Source organism: Ranitomeya imitator, chromosome 1 (assembly GCF_032444005.1).
Source record: "Ranitomeya imitator isolate aRanImi1 chromosome 1, aRanImi1.pri, whole genome shotgun sequence".
In the NCBI taxonomy this organism is placed as follows: domain Eukaryota; kingdom Metazoa; phylum Chordata; class Amphibia; order Anura; family Dendrobatidae; genus Ranitomeya; species Ranitomeya imitator.
Genome location: NC_091282.1, coordinates 393,925,192 through 393,942,753, shown reverse-complemented (window position 1 = coordinate 393,942,753; position 17,562 = coordinate 393,925,192). Strand labels below are relative to the sequence as shown.

Below are 17,562 nucleotides of genomic sequence, written 5' to 3'. Positions count from 1 at the left end.
ACGACTTGTTCTGGCTTTGCTCCTTCATCAAGTTTTTCAAATACAAATAAGGGAACCCAACAGACTTATATATCTGTATCTGTATTTGGGAGGAACCAAAGGAAACATCCAGATAGCACAAGAAAAGGGTGTTCATAAAGCAGTCGCTTTATCAGAACAAAAAACCGCCGAAAACTTCACAATTATTAGGATAAACATTAAAAACTGGGAAAAATGTAAATCATGGGAGCAGACGTTCAGACATCTGGACAACACATATTGAGAAAAAAGTTCTTAATCATGACAGTATGTCTGATGGTGGAAAGAAAAGTTATTTATAAGAAAGAAATTCCCAGGAAAAATAAAAGGGGAGGGGGAGTGGAGGTGAGTGGTCACACCCACATGGAAATTGATATGTGTGGAAATAACTAAAGCAAGCACATAACCATGCAAAGGAAAAAATATAACAATGCAATATACAGGTGCTTCTCACAAAATTAGAATATCATCAAAAAGTTAATTTATTTCAGTTCTTCAATACAAAAAGTGAAACTCATATTATATAGAGTCATTACAAACAGAGTGACCTACTTCAAGTGATTATTTCTGTTGATGTTGATGATTATGGCTTACAGCCAATAAATACCCAAAAGTCATTATCTCAGTAAATTAGAATACTTTATATCACCACCTTGAAAAATGATTTTAAAATCCGAAATGTTGGCCTACTGAAATGTATGTTCAGTAAATGCACTCAGTACTTGGTCAGGTCTCCTTTTGCATCAATTACTGCATCAATGTGGCATGGCATGGAGGCGATCAAATTGTAGCACTGCTGAGGTGTTATGGAAGCCCAGGTTGCCTAGATTGCAGCCATCAGTTTGTCTGCATTGTTGGGTCTGGTGTCTCTCATCTTCTTCTTGACAATACCCCATAGATCTATGGGGCTAAGGTCAGGAGAGTTTGCTGGTCAATCAAGCACAGTGATACTGTTGTTTTTAAACCAGGTATTGGTACTTTTGGCAGTGTGACAGGTGCCAAGTCCGGTTGGAGAAATTTCCATCTCCAAAAAGTTTGTTGGCAAAGGGAAGCATGAAGTGCACTAAAATTTCCTGGTAGACGGCTGCACTGACTTTGGTCTTGATAAAACACAGTGGACCTACACCGGCAGATGACATGGCTCCCAAAACCATCACTGATTGTGGAAAATTCACACTGGACCTCAAGCAGCTTGGATTGTGTGCCTCTCCACTTTTTCTCCAGACTCTGGGACCTTGATTTCCAAATTAAATGCAAAATTTACTTTCATATGAAAAACAACATCTTGGACCGCTGAGCAACAGTCCAGTTCTTTTTCTCCTTGGCACAGATAAGACGCTTCTGGTGTTTGTCTAATGGTCATGAGTGGCTTGACACAAGGAATGTGACACTTGTAGTCCATGTTCTGGATACGTCTGTGTGTGGTGGTTCTTGAAGCAATGACTTCAGCAGCAGTCCACTCCTTGTGAATCTTCCCCAAATTTTTGAATGGCTTTTCTTAACAATCCATTCAAGGCTGCAGTTATCCCGGATGCTTGTGCACCTTTTTCAACCACACTTTTCCCTTCCACTCAACATTACATTAATATGCTTGGATACAGCACTCTGTGAACAGCCAGCTTCTTTAGCAATGACCTTGTGTGGCCTGCCCTCCTTGTGCAGTGTATCAATCACTGCGTTCTGGACATCTGTCAAGTCAGCAGTCTTCCCCATGATTGTAGAGCCTACTGAAACAGCATAAGGGATCTTTTTAAATGTTTAGGAAACCTTTTCAGGTGTTCTTTCTTAATTATGCTAATTTACTGAGATAATGACTTTTGGGTTTTCATTGGCTGTAAGCCATAATCCTCAACATTAACAGAAATAAACATTTGAAATAGATCAATCTGTTTGTAATGACTTTATATAATATATGTTTCACTTTTTGTATTCAATAACTGAAATAAATTAACTTTTTGTAGATATTCTAATTTTGTGAGAAGCACCTGTCCATAGGATAATTATTAACATAAAGTATTTCACAAAAGTGAGTACACACCTCACATTTTTGTAAAAAAATTTTTATATTTCTTCATGGGACAACACTAAAGATATGACGCTTTGATACAATGTAAAGTAGTCAGTCTACAGTTTGTATAAGAGTGTAAATTTGGAGTACCCTCTAAATAGCTCAACACACAGCTATTAATGCCTAAACCGCTGGCAACAAAAGTGAGTACACAGTGTTCAATTATCAATTTCCCTCCCCAGTGTCATGTGACTCGTTAGTGTTATAAGGTCTCAGGTGTGAATGGGAAGCAGGTTAGTTAAATTTGGTGTTATCGCTTTCATACTCTCTCATACTGCTCACTGGAAGTTCAACATTGCACCTTGTTGCAAAGAACAGTCTGAGGATCTGAAAAAAAGAATAGTTGCTCTACATAAAGAAGGCCTAGGCTATAAGAAGATTGGCAACGCCCTGAAACTGAGCTGCAGTACGGTGGCCAAGATCATGAGGTAAATTGATCATCGGTTACTGAATGGCCCCTGTCACAAAGTCATAGCCTGTATTAACTAATGATTTTCATACTGCTGACCAGGAGCAAGGTAGGGCTGTTGCTTGTACATCCCTGCTCATATACCAATGGATTACATGCATAGATATTATGACCTGGCCATACCCAGCAGTGCTCCAGTAGAAGTACCAAGATTGCAACAGTCTTAGACGATGCCAGCCATTCCAAGGATGAACCCTACTGCTGTTTGCATGTGCTGAAGTACTATTTCTCTACATCAAGCTACTTTTACCACTGTACTTGTTTGTGTGCTTTACAACGTCTGCAGTTCTTGGCTACATTACATTATGATATGAAAAGTTCAAAGAGAAAAATACCGGCACCAGACAAAATATTAAAAAATTCCCTGGAAGGCTAAGTAGACATCGTATGTAGAGCTCCAGTGGCTGATAGAACGGTGTTTGGTGATCTGCATAAACTACTTAACCCTGCTGTTCTGTTGGTCAAAAATGACCGACTTTGAACTTCAATATTCTTTAAAATATTCAAGATGCGGCTCTGAAACCCGTGGCCGACCGACCCATCCTCATTTAAGTCAATCAACCACAAGTTTCAGAACCGCATCTTGAACACCCCAAAAAATACCAAAGTTCAAAATAGGTCTCCCCAGACCGAACAGAACAGCAGGGTTAAACGTGCGATGTTGAAGAAATAAGAGGCGGCACTCACCAGTTTGAATAAATGTGAAAATGTCCTTTATTCCATACCTTGGGATTAGGACTGGTACATGATGTGCAGGTTACAGAGGCGTGGGAGGGAGAGGCAGATAGGACGACGGGCGTTTCGCCTAACAAGGCTTCCCCTGGATCCATTGTTACTCGAAACGGCCGTCGTCCTATCTGCCTCTCCCTGCATGTCTCTGTAACCTGCACATCGTGTATTAGTCCTAATCCAAACGTATGGAATAAAGGACTTTTTCACATTCATTCGAATGGGCGAGTGCCGCATCTTTTTTTCTTCAATATTGCACATTTCAATATGATATGCTAATAATTGTGTTTTCCCAAAATTATTAAATGGTGAAATTGCATAGTGCTAGTGAAAACAAGCAATTTACCTCTGATTAAATATTCTTCAGTTGTCAAGAACAAGGGTTTGTTTATTTTAGGCTACAGATTGTTACGTAGGTTACCGACTACCTCTGCAGTCTCGTAGTGGACTGTTACCAAGGTGAGGAGTAAGCGCTTACATATAGATCCAGACATCCTCAGCGTGTCTATGCTCCTTGGATACAGCATGGCAAAAAGCTATGGCCTGATCACTGGACCTTTTCAGCTTTAGTCCCCTTGCACTTCTCCCATGCTTTCCAAATCAAAGCTACCACTGGTGGCAGTGTGGAAGCTATCAATTTGGGCCAGTGGGTCAACCATGCCATCAGCCCAAACTGTCATTCTTTAGGAGCCTGTGCAAAGCAGGAAGACAGGTGAGGAACGGCAGGCTCCTGAAGAAAAGAGGATAAGAGCAATCCTGTAATTACTTTTTCTACTTCCCTGTTAATTTTTTTTTAATCATAGTTCAATATAGTAACATAGCATAAAAAGCCATATACACCCGTTGTACATCACACCATCATATAGTACTCTACAAAAAACTGGTGTGCTGCAATAGGACAGATAAACACCAATGAAGAAATTTTAAAAAAAAGTAATTAAATTAGAAATTCAACTTGTAAGGTAACTTGAAATTAAAAATGAGGCCATAGCTTTGAAGTTTGATGAACATATTGATGCAGTTGAACTTAATTAAGAACAATTTGCGGTTCACTGCAATGTCTCAGACGCATCAAGCATCAATTACACAGACTTTTCATAGCAAGCAATGGCCAGATGGTGGCGCTAAGAGCACAAAACCTACCATAATACCTGTAAATACGGTATCTGATATTTTTACCATGAAAAATTCTAAAGCGGAATACTTTTATTATGGAAGGCACAACAAGCCTGTATGTAGAATTCACATTTACGGGACCACTTGGGATAAAAATGTTTTGCGTTTGGCATTCAAGTGCTAATGACTTTTTTTTTTCCCCTCAGAACAGCAGTATTGGGTCTGGTTATACTGTATGTGGAACAAGTTGTGGTTTCTACATATGTACCGTAATTTGGGGGTAAGAATATGTTGGCATTTAATTGGTATTCATTTCATTTTGTGTTGTCTTCATATTTTTATCCTGCTTTTATTTTAAAGTGTTCGTTATGTTACTAATCCAAAACAAGTGTATACCATTAAAGTTGTGGTGGATAAGAGGATAATAGGGGTATCATTTTTTCATATTTTTTTGCTCCATAAATAGTGCCTTTAATGGCATTGGGGCCTGAGATGCCAGGAGGGAAAGGAAAAATGTCTTGTCCAGGTGAACAACGTAATGGAGAAAGATCTGAAACTGATGAAGGTGAGAGAAGGGATTCGGGCGTTAAGACTTTGGTCTAGCAATTACTTTCTTAAAGGGAACCTGTCACCAGAAAAAGCTTATTAATCTGCACATATAGGGTTAATTGTGCTATTAACCTGACTGGCACTTAGCAGAATGCTGCAGGGAGAAAATGAACTTTATCCCCCCTGACTGCATTCCGGTTTGAGTCACGAGGACAGCGCCGGTACTGGTTCAGTCAGAGCGGCTGTAACCGCTCCCTCAGCACTTACCGACACTTGCCTGCATTGGGAATGGCTGTCAGTCAGGGCCAGGGGTGCTAAGTAATACCCTTTATAAAGGGTTCAATATAGACACAGTTGCCGATTGGGGGGCCTGCGGAAGCTTCCCTTTAACAGCCTTCTTTTTAACCTAGATGCCTGAATGACTGCAGAATGAATTACTAATGAAATCCACCAGTGAGTTCGTTCTGACAGCCTACTTTCCAAACCTCGTCTTTCTAAACATTAGTGCAAAAATACTTTTTTTTAACCAAAAATACATGCAGCTAAGCAAAAAAATGCTCCTGAAGGTGTCTGTATCCTATAAGAACAACTCCAGTTTTTATTATAAGGAATCTTGTAGTTCTTGCACTACAGATGAGTAAGATTAGTATGAATTACCTAAGGGTTCCCTTTATATTATAAAATACCTTATCATTATCTTACATATTATATAAGCATACTTTTAATAGCAGAACAGCATTGCAAAACTTACAGGTCAAATTTTTCAAATTCTGCGTCTAACAAGACGAAAGCTGATTTTATTTTTTCTATAGCTTCACTCCGAAGAGACAAAAAGCTGCTTTCTTTAACATCCTGCAAGAAAATGAAATTGAGAAATTTGTCGTAAAGTAAATTGGAGGAGTACAGAAATAATAATGGTGCTCAAAACGGTGCCGTGGAGTCGGAGCCGTGGATTCGGTTTCCATTTTGGTTCAGTTGAAGTTTGTAAAAAACGGACCGACTCCTAAAATATATAATAAATTGGGTAGAGTAGTTCAATGCAGTATGTGCAAAACATGAGCCATGCATGAGGGAGTCGGAGTAAGGGAAATTGAGGAGTCGGAAGTTTGGCTTATTGACTCCACTGCCCTCACTCAAAAGAAATATATCTGAAAAATATTCCATGTAGCGATTTGTAAATCTAAAAAGTGACTTTGAGGGAAGTTCTATGACAGGTCTAGCCAGGGGTGCCTGCACCATTATTTATTACAATTACTTTTCTGTATAGACGTATGGAGATCCAGAGAGGTCCAAGTGGTCAGGGCAACAACTGAAACGTATTCAACGGTAGCATAAAAGCATGAAAATTATCTTTCTATATGGACTTACATAAATAGCATGTGTAGAAGAGGTTTTTGGAGGCTCTAGCTCACTTAGGTGATATTTCACTTTTGGGATTTTGGTTGGTGTATATCTACAAAGCATAAAAAGAGTACATAATAATAACAAACTATATTAATAATATTAATCTATAAAATCCTACATTTTTTATTCTGGCTACAGAAGCACGTAATAATCTAACAGTTCTTGTTCTGAATAGATTGCGTCTCATATCATTGCCATCATAGGCAGGATTACAATGAGAGGTAACAACACCTAGATAACACAGGATCCACCATTCACAATAGGTAAAGGACTCAGATCACCTCCTCCTCTCTACACAATGTACTGCACACAGCATTGCTAGAACACTCTTCCATATACGTCAATGAGTCATGCCAAGTCAACAGGTTATATCTCTAAATAAATCTAAATTTGGAAAAAAAATATGAAAAGATTATGTCTGTGTCCGATTTAAATTAGTAAAATAATTATAGATGATGCACTCCCTTTTAACGCTTTGTTCACGTTTTTATCATATGTGGTAAAGAAAGTAATCAATATAGCCATTATAATCTAATGGTTGCTAATATTACTTGGCTTAAAGGGAACCATCATCAGGAAATTAGGCCGCTAATTAAAGACATGTTTCTAACAACTCTTTAACCCTTCCCCTCTCCCCCCCCCCCCCCAAGCCTGTTTTCAGTTTCATAACCAGGACAAATTTTACAATTCTGACCAGTGTCACTTTATGAGGTAATAACTCTGGAACACTTCAGTGGATCCCACTGATTCTGGGATGGCTATTTCGTGACATATTCTACTTCATGTTATGGAAAAATATATTCAATACAACTTTATTTATTTGTGTAAAAATGAGAAATTTGGCAGAAATTTTGCAATTTTCAAACTTTTACTTTTTTGTGGATTGTCCACTACTAGGACAACCCCTTCTTGATCATAAAGTTTGACTCCAATAAAAAAAAAAGCCTATACTAATTTCCCATTCCAGCGCCATTCCTGCGGTGTTGACACTCACTCCCCCCAGAGCTCTCGCGCGGTGTTGTATTATGTGACCTCAGCGCCCAATTATTGCTGGTGTCACTGTGTCCTCCTTCGGAAAAATGGAGCATGAAGAGGAAGCCTGAGATCAGTTGCAGCCCGGACTTCCTCTCCATGTTCAATTTGTCAGAAGGCGGGGACAGTGACACCAGTGCTGATTGGGCGTCAGCGTCAAATGTCAACACTACACGAGAGCCTCAGAGGGAGCGAGTGTCGGGACGGGAGGTGAGTATAGGCTTTATTATTTTATGGGGGCCGAGCCAGGGGTATGAAAAGTAATTGTCTAAGTAGTGGACACATTTTTTAAACCAGAGAGATATGTCAGACAAAATAGTAAATAAATAACATTTCCCGCATGTTTATTTTACATCACAATTTTTGAAACATAATTTTTTTTGTTAGGCAGTTATAAGTATTAAAATTTGACCATTGATTTCTAATTTTTCCAACAACATTTACAAAACCATTTCTTTTTGGACCACCTCACTTTGGAAGTGACATTGAGGGGACTATATGAAAGAAAATTCCCCAAACTGACACCATTCTAAAAACTGCACCCCTCAAGGTGCTCAAAACCACATTCAAGAAGTTTATTAACCCAAGTGCTTCACAGGAGCTGAAGCAATGTGTAAGGAAAAAATGAACATTTAACTTTTGTTTGACAATTTTTTTTTATTTTCACGAGGGTAACAGGAGAAAGTGGACTGCAAAATTTGTTGTGCAATTATTCCTGAGCATGCTGATACCCCATATGTGCGGAAAAACCACTGTTTGGGTGCACGTCAGTGTTTGAAAGGGAAGGAGCATCATTTGACTTTTTGAACGCAAAATTGGCTTTAATCAAGAGCGGACACAATGTCGCATTTGGAGAGACCATGATGTGCCTAAACAGTGTTAACCCCACACAAGTGACCCAATTTTGGAAATTATAACCCTCAGGAACTTATCTAGATGTGTGGTGAGGACCTTGAACCCCCAGGTGCTTCACAGAAGTTTATAACGTAGAGTCGTGAAAGCAAAAAAATCCTATTTTTTCCACAAAAATGATCTTTTAGCCCACAATTTTTTTATCACAAGGATTGCAGGAGAAAATGAACCCCAAAATGGTTGTTCAATTTCTCCAGCGTATGAAAATACCACACATGTTGGGGAAAACTACTATTTGGGCGCACAGCAGGGCACGGAAGGGAAGAAGCACCATTTGACTTTTTGAATGCAAAATTGGCTGAAATGAGAGCGGACACCATGTTGCATTTGGAGAGCCACTGATGTGCCTAAACAGTGTAATCCCCCACAAGTGACCCCATTTTGGAAACTAGACCCCCCACGGAATTTATTTAGATGTGTGGTGAGCATCTTGAACCCCCAGGTACTTCACAAAAAATTCTAATGTTTTATTCAACAAAAATATTATTTTAGCCTTCATCATTTTTACTTTCACAAGTGTAACAGGAGAAAATGGACCGCACAATCTGTCGTTCATTTTCTCCTGAGTAGGCTGATACCCCATATGTGGAGTGAAACTACTGTTTGGGCACGTGACAGGGCTCAGAATGGAAGGAGTGACTTTTTGGAATGCAGACTTTGATGAAATGGTCTGCGGGTGCCATTTCGCGTTTGGAGAGCCCCTGATGTGCCTAAACAGTCAAAAATGAATTTAGTACTCCATGGATGTGTGGTACAGTTTGAAGCATTGTTTTATACATAGACCAGATTTGTTGGGGCAGGTGTTACATTGATAAGTGGTATCCTTGAACCCCTTCTGTAACACACTCAGCACATCTTTTGCAACATTCCTTTCTTTCTGTTTTGAGTGACCTTCCCGAGGAAATGTTGGCCTGGTACGATAACAAGCACCTTCAGTTCCAAAGAGCTGGGGCCTGCTCCTTCCTAACTTCGAAAGATTAGGGCCTTGATCACTACCTCCTGCAACTGAAGGTTCGACGTACCAGTCTGGCCTGCACATTGTGATAGCACTTAAACATTGTATATTGCTATCTGTACAATGTGCACGGCCAGCACCTCACCTTGTACCACACCTTGGCTTTTCTCATGGCACTGTACGGCTGAAGGACTTGATCAGAAAGATCAACTCCCCACATGTTGTTGTACCCCATTACACTGTCTGGTTTGGTGACCTGTGTAGAGGTACTTCTACACAAGTCAAGAAAGTACATCCCTCATCGGACATTGTGGATTATTATTGTAATGCAAATTTTTTTGACTTGTCTCAAATCGTTTATGGGTCATAGCCATGCGGAAAACACTGGAGTATTGTATAAAACATCAACACTCCAATATTGCAGAAGTTATGGCTTCATCACTAAGACCAGCTTCACATTAGCGTATGTGTGCACAGCGTATACCTGCGTAACGATCCGTATGCGTCTTGCATACATATATTTAACATTGTGTATACAGGGACATGCGTTTGCATCAGTTCGCATGCGTTTGCGTACGCATGCGTCATTTCACGGTGTGCGGCAAACGCAACTTGTTGCATTTTTTGAGGCGTCAATTAAGCGCAGATATATGCATGCGGATGAGTGCGTCCAAACAACACTTTACTGTCTATGGGAGCGCATTGGTACGGAAGGACATGCATACGCATGCGTTTGATACACATGTGTACTTCAGACTAATCATGTCCAGGAAATGATTTCACCATCTGCAAAGTTCCAGCTTTATAAAAGGATTTCAGGACACTGGAAGTCCATTACTCTCAAGACTCTGGATGCGAGCACAAGACTCTGGATGTAAGTATAGCAGCTTTGAAAATGTCTGTCTCTCTCACTGCAGTCTGTACTTATGTTTTGCTTTCTGTTCCTTCTAGACTGTGACATGTTCCTGTACTGGACTCTTCCTTGCCTGGATTGCTCCTGCCTGTTCTGGATTACCTGTCGTGGATTGCTCCTGCGGCCCTGTGTAAGTATGAATGTGTGTACTTTTCAATTGCTCTGCCCAGTCTCACACGCTTTTTTTTTTTCCCTTGTAGACTGTATGGTGCTGCTGTCCTGGAGTTGTGCTGCTGTCCTTGTCCTGTGCTGCTGTCACTTTTCTGTGCTGCCTACTGTGCTGTTGGACTGCTGCTTGTAAAGTATTGGCCTTCAAAATTTTTTTTTTGCTTTGGCTCTTTTAACAAGTTCAATTTTTCTTATCTGTTCTTTTCTGTAGGGTTTCACTTGACTGCTGCCTGCTGTTCCAACATGTCCTCCAGTGAAGACCTGACTGCTTCCCAGAGTGGACATGACACTGATTATATATTCACATTTGATATACTGATTGGTATATAATGACTGGTAATACTACACATGTGTTAAATCATGTATTTTATTTACAGGAACCTTCCAGTGCGGAAAAGCAGGAGCAGTCAAGTGAAAATGAATCTTCCCAGAGTGGCCGGGTTCAAATTCTTGAGGAGGAAAGACGGGGTATTTTCATTATCAGACTTGAATTTTTTTCAGTTTTGTATCTTTAAAACTATATGACTTATTAATTTTTGTTTTCTTATTTTATTTGATCTATAGGTTCGACAACGTGAAGAAGGCCAACCTGTCATTGACAATGACTGGTTTTGTTGGGACTTCTCGTCAGCGGCAGAGGGCCTGGGAGAGGTCAGTCATGCCCGAGTTTATTCTCTTAAGCTTGGTCTTCCAGATGGGATGGAGATGATTGGAGATAGACTGGACAGTGGGTTCAGTCAGGTGAACACACTTTTCCAGAATGTCCACAGAGGCCTTCACCGCCTGGAAGCTGACCTTCAGAGACCAGCGCAACATTTTTTTTCAGCAATAGAGTGGGGCATGTCAGAAAACCTTACGACTGAACTCCACCTGAACATCATGCAGGCCTGCCAGGCTGCTTACAACCAGGCATTGCAGCAGTCTCGAAGCTACCATCCGCAAGCCGGATTTTACCAGCAGGCGAACATTTCTTTTCCGACAAAGCAACAAGGCCAAGCATAGCATCAGTGGGCGAAGACATCAGCACCAAACTATTCTCCACCACCACTGCTGGACATTACAGCTGTTCCCCCAGTTCATAGCTACCCCACACTCCAGAGTGCAGCACCCCTGCAGCAAGCAGCTTCCACCACACTGTCGTGTGCACACCCCTGGACCATGCAGCATACACCATGCTGACCAGTCCTGCACCACGCCAGCACACTGCTACAGAGGCCACCACTCCCAGTCAGCCAACCAAGAAACACAGAGGTACTTACAAAAAACAGACTACCACTAGTGCCTCTGTGGCGCACAGGAACAAGATGAAACGGAGCCAAAAATGTCAGCCAAAAGTGGACCCACCACCTCCACCCTCACCTCCACCCTCACCTCCCAATGTGTCTATGTTGTCAAATCTGTCACTGCCTTCCCTTGGTTCTATCCCTTCCAATTTGTCTATCCATTCCCACGATTTAACTCCTAATGTGTCGTCTACTCTCAATGTGTCCAGTCCCATCCAAGAGCCAATCCTGCAATTTATTGCCCCTTCCCTTGTAACCCTTCATCATCAAATGCTACCCAATCATCACAGCTCAACACCCCCAAGGTCCACAATATCTCACCATCATACAGACCCCGAACATAAACCCAATTGTTGTTTAATGCAAAATAAACAGTTGGTTATGGTTGTTGTTAAATAACATTTTTATTTTGTTTGCACAATCCCTGTGTTTTCTTTGTCTCTTTATGTGAAAACATACATGTGTGTACTGTATTGTTGAGTCAAGTTGTAATGGGAGTTTAACTGGAGGTGTTTAATTAGTAGTAAAATCAGCAAACATTACAGTTACATTTACTTAAAGTATATTAAACCATACCGTCTTGCCATGCAAGACGTCCAATATCAGAAACAAAGTAAGCAGTAAACTTATACCTCATCTGGGCAACTTCCACTGTAATCCTCAGAGAGTGATCATGGTAATCCTGCAAAGTGATTGCAGCAGGTTCATCAAGTTCTAATTGTAGCCGCTCTTTTGCCAGGATGTATCTGTGTATAATAACACATGCTTTGGCAACATCATCAATTGTCTCAGTTTTTAGATTGATTGGTGTTCCCAAAATGCGCCACTTAGATGCCAGCAAACCAAAGGCACACTCCACAGTTCTTCGTGCCCTTGTCAGACGGTAGTTGAAAATCCTTTTGGTGTGATTCGAGTCCCGACTCGAGTATGGTTTTATGAGGTTGGCACAAATTTGAATTGCCTCATCCCAACCACAATAAACAGAATTGGAGGTCCTTCACTGTTTGGAAAAGGTTGGAGCGGTGGAAAATTTAAATTATTACCATACAAACGTTGGCCCATGTCAGAGTTTTTGAAAGTCTGTAAGTCATTTCCTCGTCCAAATGAGCCAACGTTAATGGCGACAAATCGACACTCCGCATCTGCAGTCGCCTTGAGAACAATTGAAAAGTGTTTTTTGCAATTGAAATACTCGGATCCACTTCCAGCAGGTTTCATAATCCGAATGTTTTTGCCGTCCACAGCACCCAAACAGTTTGGAAAATTACAAATTTCATGGAATTTTGCTGCATTTTTCAGCCAGAGTTCAGTTGTGGGTTGGGGAGGAATTCTGCATGCAGAACGTCACATAAAGCACGGCATGTGTCTCCAACAATCCCAGAAAGGGATGACACTCCAATCCGGAATTGAAAATTTAGAGATGATAAGGTCTCTCAGGTAGCCAGGAATCTGCTGAAGAGAAAATGGGGGGGGGGGGGAATCAGTACATGGCTGTTATAACAATAATGCAAGCGACATGTCTTTATTTTTCAAAATTACGTACCTCAGGGTCACCAACAGATATTCCTCAGCAGGAAATGCTCAATGTCGTTGTGTGTCCTGCCTGGTGATGGATCCTCAGACACATTGCAGCAATTCTTCGAAGCTGTGTTCCGACATCCTCGAGTAGTCGAAAAACTTCTCCAGGTTTTCACGCAGCTTGGTGTACAATGAGTGGTAGGCTCCACGGCTCTCTTGGACTTCAATGGTGGGGTGTTGCCAGTAGAAACGATGATGTTTTCTCTGTCTTGCTCTTCTTCTTTCTTCTTCACAAGCCACACCAAAGGCAAAAGCCAATTTCAATTCCAAATCCAGATTACGATAGAAGCTCTCCATGCCAAGATCCATCTTGCAGCTGGATACAGCAGCAAAAGATGAGGATTTCATCTGTGTAGGGTCTATATATACAGAATCCCCATGAGACATGCCCATTGAGTCTGGCTCTTGTCAAGTAAATTCTCCTGGAACAGTATTTGCTGCATAACAAAATTCATTGAAAATTCGAAGGCATGCGCAGAAACAGGGCAAACGCATGCACAAATGCACACAAACACATGCACTTGCAGCTTTTCTTGTCGTTATGCATAAACTGATACCGATAAAAATGCAGCATAAGCATGAGTTTGAATGCATTTTGGCATGCGTTTGCACATGCAGATGATACGCTGCACACAGATACGCTAATGTGAACTTAGCCTAAACCCATGTGAAGTACCAGGCCCTACCATTTCTACTGCATCTACAGTGGTCAAGTTAGAAAATGATGAAAAGCGGTTTTGTGCCAAAAAATTGCTGAGTGTCCAAATTTCTTTGAGCCACCATGAGATTTACAAAATCCTCTTTGAAAAAGTCTATTTCTGTGAGGCCTGTGGAGTCAAATTTTATTCTTGATTGCACCACAAAATTGGGAATCAGTGGCTCATAATCTTTGGTGAGGAAGGTTTATAAGGGGTTGCTGGTTCATTTTCTGTCTTGGGACATCTGTGCGGCGGTTCAGTATCACTTGAGGAGGAGGAGGAAAAATAAAGGAATCTTCTCCCTCACTATAAGTGTTGGAGGCAAGGAAGGTATATGCCTCATGCACTGAATATAGTGACTTGGATGAGCGGGACATTTTGTCACGTATGCGATGTTTGTGTGGGTACCAAATTTTATTCATGTGTGTGTCTGTGTGAGTGCTTGGTATAAACTTTTTTTATTAGAAAAAAAAGAGAAGAATCTAGAAAGAAAAAGATAAGAATATAAAAATGTGTACTAAACGGATGTCAGTAAAAAAAAAATTACTGAGCATCCGCAACTACAGTATCTTACACTAACCCTGACTATATTCAGCAAAAACTACTGCAGTAGACAATATATTTTTACACACACACAAAAAAGGAACAACCGGGCGCACGAATGTGATTTTTTAGTTTCTACGCTGACACTAACCCTAACTAAATTCAGTACAAAATATTATAGTAGATATCGATTACTATTGTATATTTTTTACTTTCCTTAATCTAGTCCTATCAACTTAATAAAAAAAAATGTTATTCTTTTTTTCAAACACAAAAAAAAGCAACAACCGGAGGTTGATCACTGATGTGCGTCAATGGTCAGCACTCAACGGCTGTAGAACGCAAGCAAGCATGTAATTCTTTTTTTCTGCACTTACACTAATCCTTAATAAATTCAGTAAAAAATACTGTAGTAGACACAATTTACTATGATATATTTTTACTGTTCCTAATCTAGCCCTCTCAGCGAATCTAAATCTATTTTTTTAATCAATTTTTTTTTACTATTTACTATCTGACACCCTGACTCATTTCAGTAAAAATACTGTAACACACTGATTACTACAGTATATTTTTACTGTTCCTAATCTAGTCCTATCAACTAATCTAAATTATTTGTTCTGATTCTTTTTTCACAGGAAACAACAAAAAGTCCTTGCCAAAAGCGAACACAGAAGCTAATCAGTTATGTGTGTCTGATCAGCGACTTTACGACGCACCCACAAAGTTGTGCAAAAGGGGAGGGGGAGATAAAAAAATACACAGAGACAAAAAAGTTGTGAGAAACAGAGAGCATGTGTACGGATCAGTGATTTGCGTCACTGATCAGCACTTGATGGCTGCAGAATGCACGAATAAGAAAAAACTGGCAAAAATCAACAAGTACTCGGTGGCAGAAGGGCAGGTAGGGAGGAGAAAAAAATTGACCATATCTGACATGAAATTTTCTCCCAATCCCCTCATGCCATGCACTGTCCTCCCTCCCCCACTGCATCTAGCTCACTCTCTGACTTTGAACGGAAGAAGTGATCAGGCTCCTTGTATCTTCTCGCCGTACTACTTGCACCAGTGACCCTATTCCATCACATCTCCCCAGTCCATTTCCCTGCTGTCACCATTCACCTAACAAAAATATTGAACCTCTCGCTCTCTTCCGGTATATTTTCCTCCTCATTTAAACATGCTTTCATACATCCATTACTTAAAAAACCATCCCTCGACCAAAACTGTGCTGCTAACTATAGACCCGTCTCTAATCTTCCCTTCATCTCTAAACTCCTGGAATGCTTGGTCCTGTCTAATCCGCTATCTCTCATCCGCCTTTTTGTCAAGGGGGTCCTTCAAGGCGTCCATGTCCTCAAAGGGAAGAGCAATACCTCTGGAGGTACTCGCAATGGCGGCATCAAGCTGAGGCGCTTTCTCCAATTTGTCACATATCTCCTCATCAAAGGGATATTTACATTTTAATGCTTGGGGGACTGTTATGAACATGTAATTCAGAACCCCAATGGACCTTGAAGTTCAGAGCACACAAAGTGACCTGACAATTACCAAAAACATAGGACGAGCTCTGAGACGTGGGAACTCTGTTGACCGCAATCCCTAATCCTATCACACCACACTAGAGGTAGCCGTGGATTGCGCCTAACGCTCCCTATGCAACTCGGCACAGCCTGAGAAACTAACTAGCCCTGAAGATAGAAAAATAAGCCTACTTTGCCTCAGAGAAATTCCCCAAAGGAAAAGGCAGCCCCCCACATATAATGACTGTGAGTAAAGATGAAAATACAAACACAGAGATGAAATAGATTTAGCAAAGTGAGGCCCGACTTACTGAATAGACCGAGGATAGGAAAGATAGCTTTGCGGTCAACACAAAAACCTACAAACAACCACGCAGAGGGGCAAAAAGACCCTCCGCACCGACTAACAGTACGGAGGTGCTCCCTCTCAGAGCTTCCAGCAAGCAAGAAAAACCAATATAGCAAGCTGGACAGAAAATATAGCAAACAAAAGTAACACAAGCAGAACTTAGCTATGCAGGATAAACAGGCCACAGGAACGATCCAGGAGGAAGCAAGACCAATACTAGAACATTGACTGGAGGCCAGGATCAAAGCACCAGGTGGAGTTAAATAGAGCAGCACCTAACGACTTAACCTCATCACCTAAGGAAGGAAACTCAGAAGCCGCAGTACCACTCTCATCCACCAAAGGAAGCTCATAGACAGAACCAGCCGAAGTACCACTCACGACCACAGGAGGGAGCTTGGCCACAGAATTCACAACAGGGGACTGCCATTTTCTTATTCGGCTTTTTCCATTCCTTTATAATCAGATTTAGGACATTATCATGAAATAACCTCTGTTTCCTTTGCTCCAGGTTGCTAAACATTGAATCATGGATTGATTGCTGTTCTTTTGGGGTTTCAACTCCTATGGTAGAACGAACAAGTTTCAACAATTTCCCAATATCTTCAGATAACACATACGGGCGACCACACTCTTCTTCTGAGTCACCCCCAGGCAGTAATTCCCCTGGTTCCCCCTCAGATTCTATGCCAGAGATTTGTGCAGGGGCAGAAGATGTATTTTTGGAACTATGCAATCCATGTTGTTTTAATTGCTCTTTTACTGTGCTCTGGACCTAGTCTCTAACAATCGCTTTAATGTTCTGGAGAAGTGATGAAGACTAATCAGTCATCATTTTCTCTACACACGAACGACAGATCCGTTTTTCATATGCTCTAGGGAGGGCTTTCTCACAGAATGCACATACTTTCTTTTGTTTGGACGTCACTTTCTTTCCCTGTATACGTGACACAGAAATATAGTGTTACAGATCTTTACATAGTATAGCATAGTATAGTGTTACAGATTTTTGCCTTAAAAAGGCACTCACCCCCGGAACCTCAATACCACGGCAGGCTGTGGGTTCTCTACCGTAACAAGCCGATTCCACCGGGTCCACCATTCTGCAGGAGGCTGTAGCTGGCGTCAGAATTGCCGCTCCCTCCTTAAATGATTTTAGAGCGGTGTGTGCATCCCTGAAGCTCTTCCTCTTCAGGAGTGTCAGCACACCGCTCTCACTTGGCATGTGACGCCCCTTCCGGTTTGATACCGGAAG

General features: G+C 41.1%; 1 protein-coding gene across 2 annotated transcripts in view; it reads right to left on the bottom strand.

Moving 5' to 3' along the window:
- LOC138674246 (uncharacterized) overlaps positions 1-17,562 on the bottom strand; it is a 205,363-nt gene that overhangs the window by 29,387 nt on the left and 158,414 nt on the right. For both annotated transcript variants that reach the window (XM_069762139.1, XM_069762141.1), the window contains exons 15-16: positions 6,318-6,402; positions 5,701-5,801 (exon numbers count right to left, since the gene is read on the bottom strand). In XM_069762139.1, coding sequence (XP_069618240.1) covers positions 5,701-5,801; positions 6,318-6,402 — 186 coding nt within the window. The remainder of the gene's footprint in view (positions 1-5,700; positions 5,802-6,317; positions 6,403-17,562) is intronic.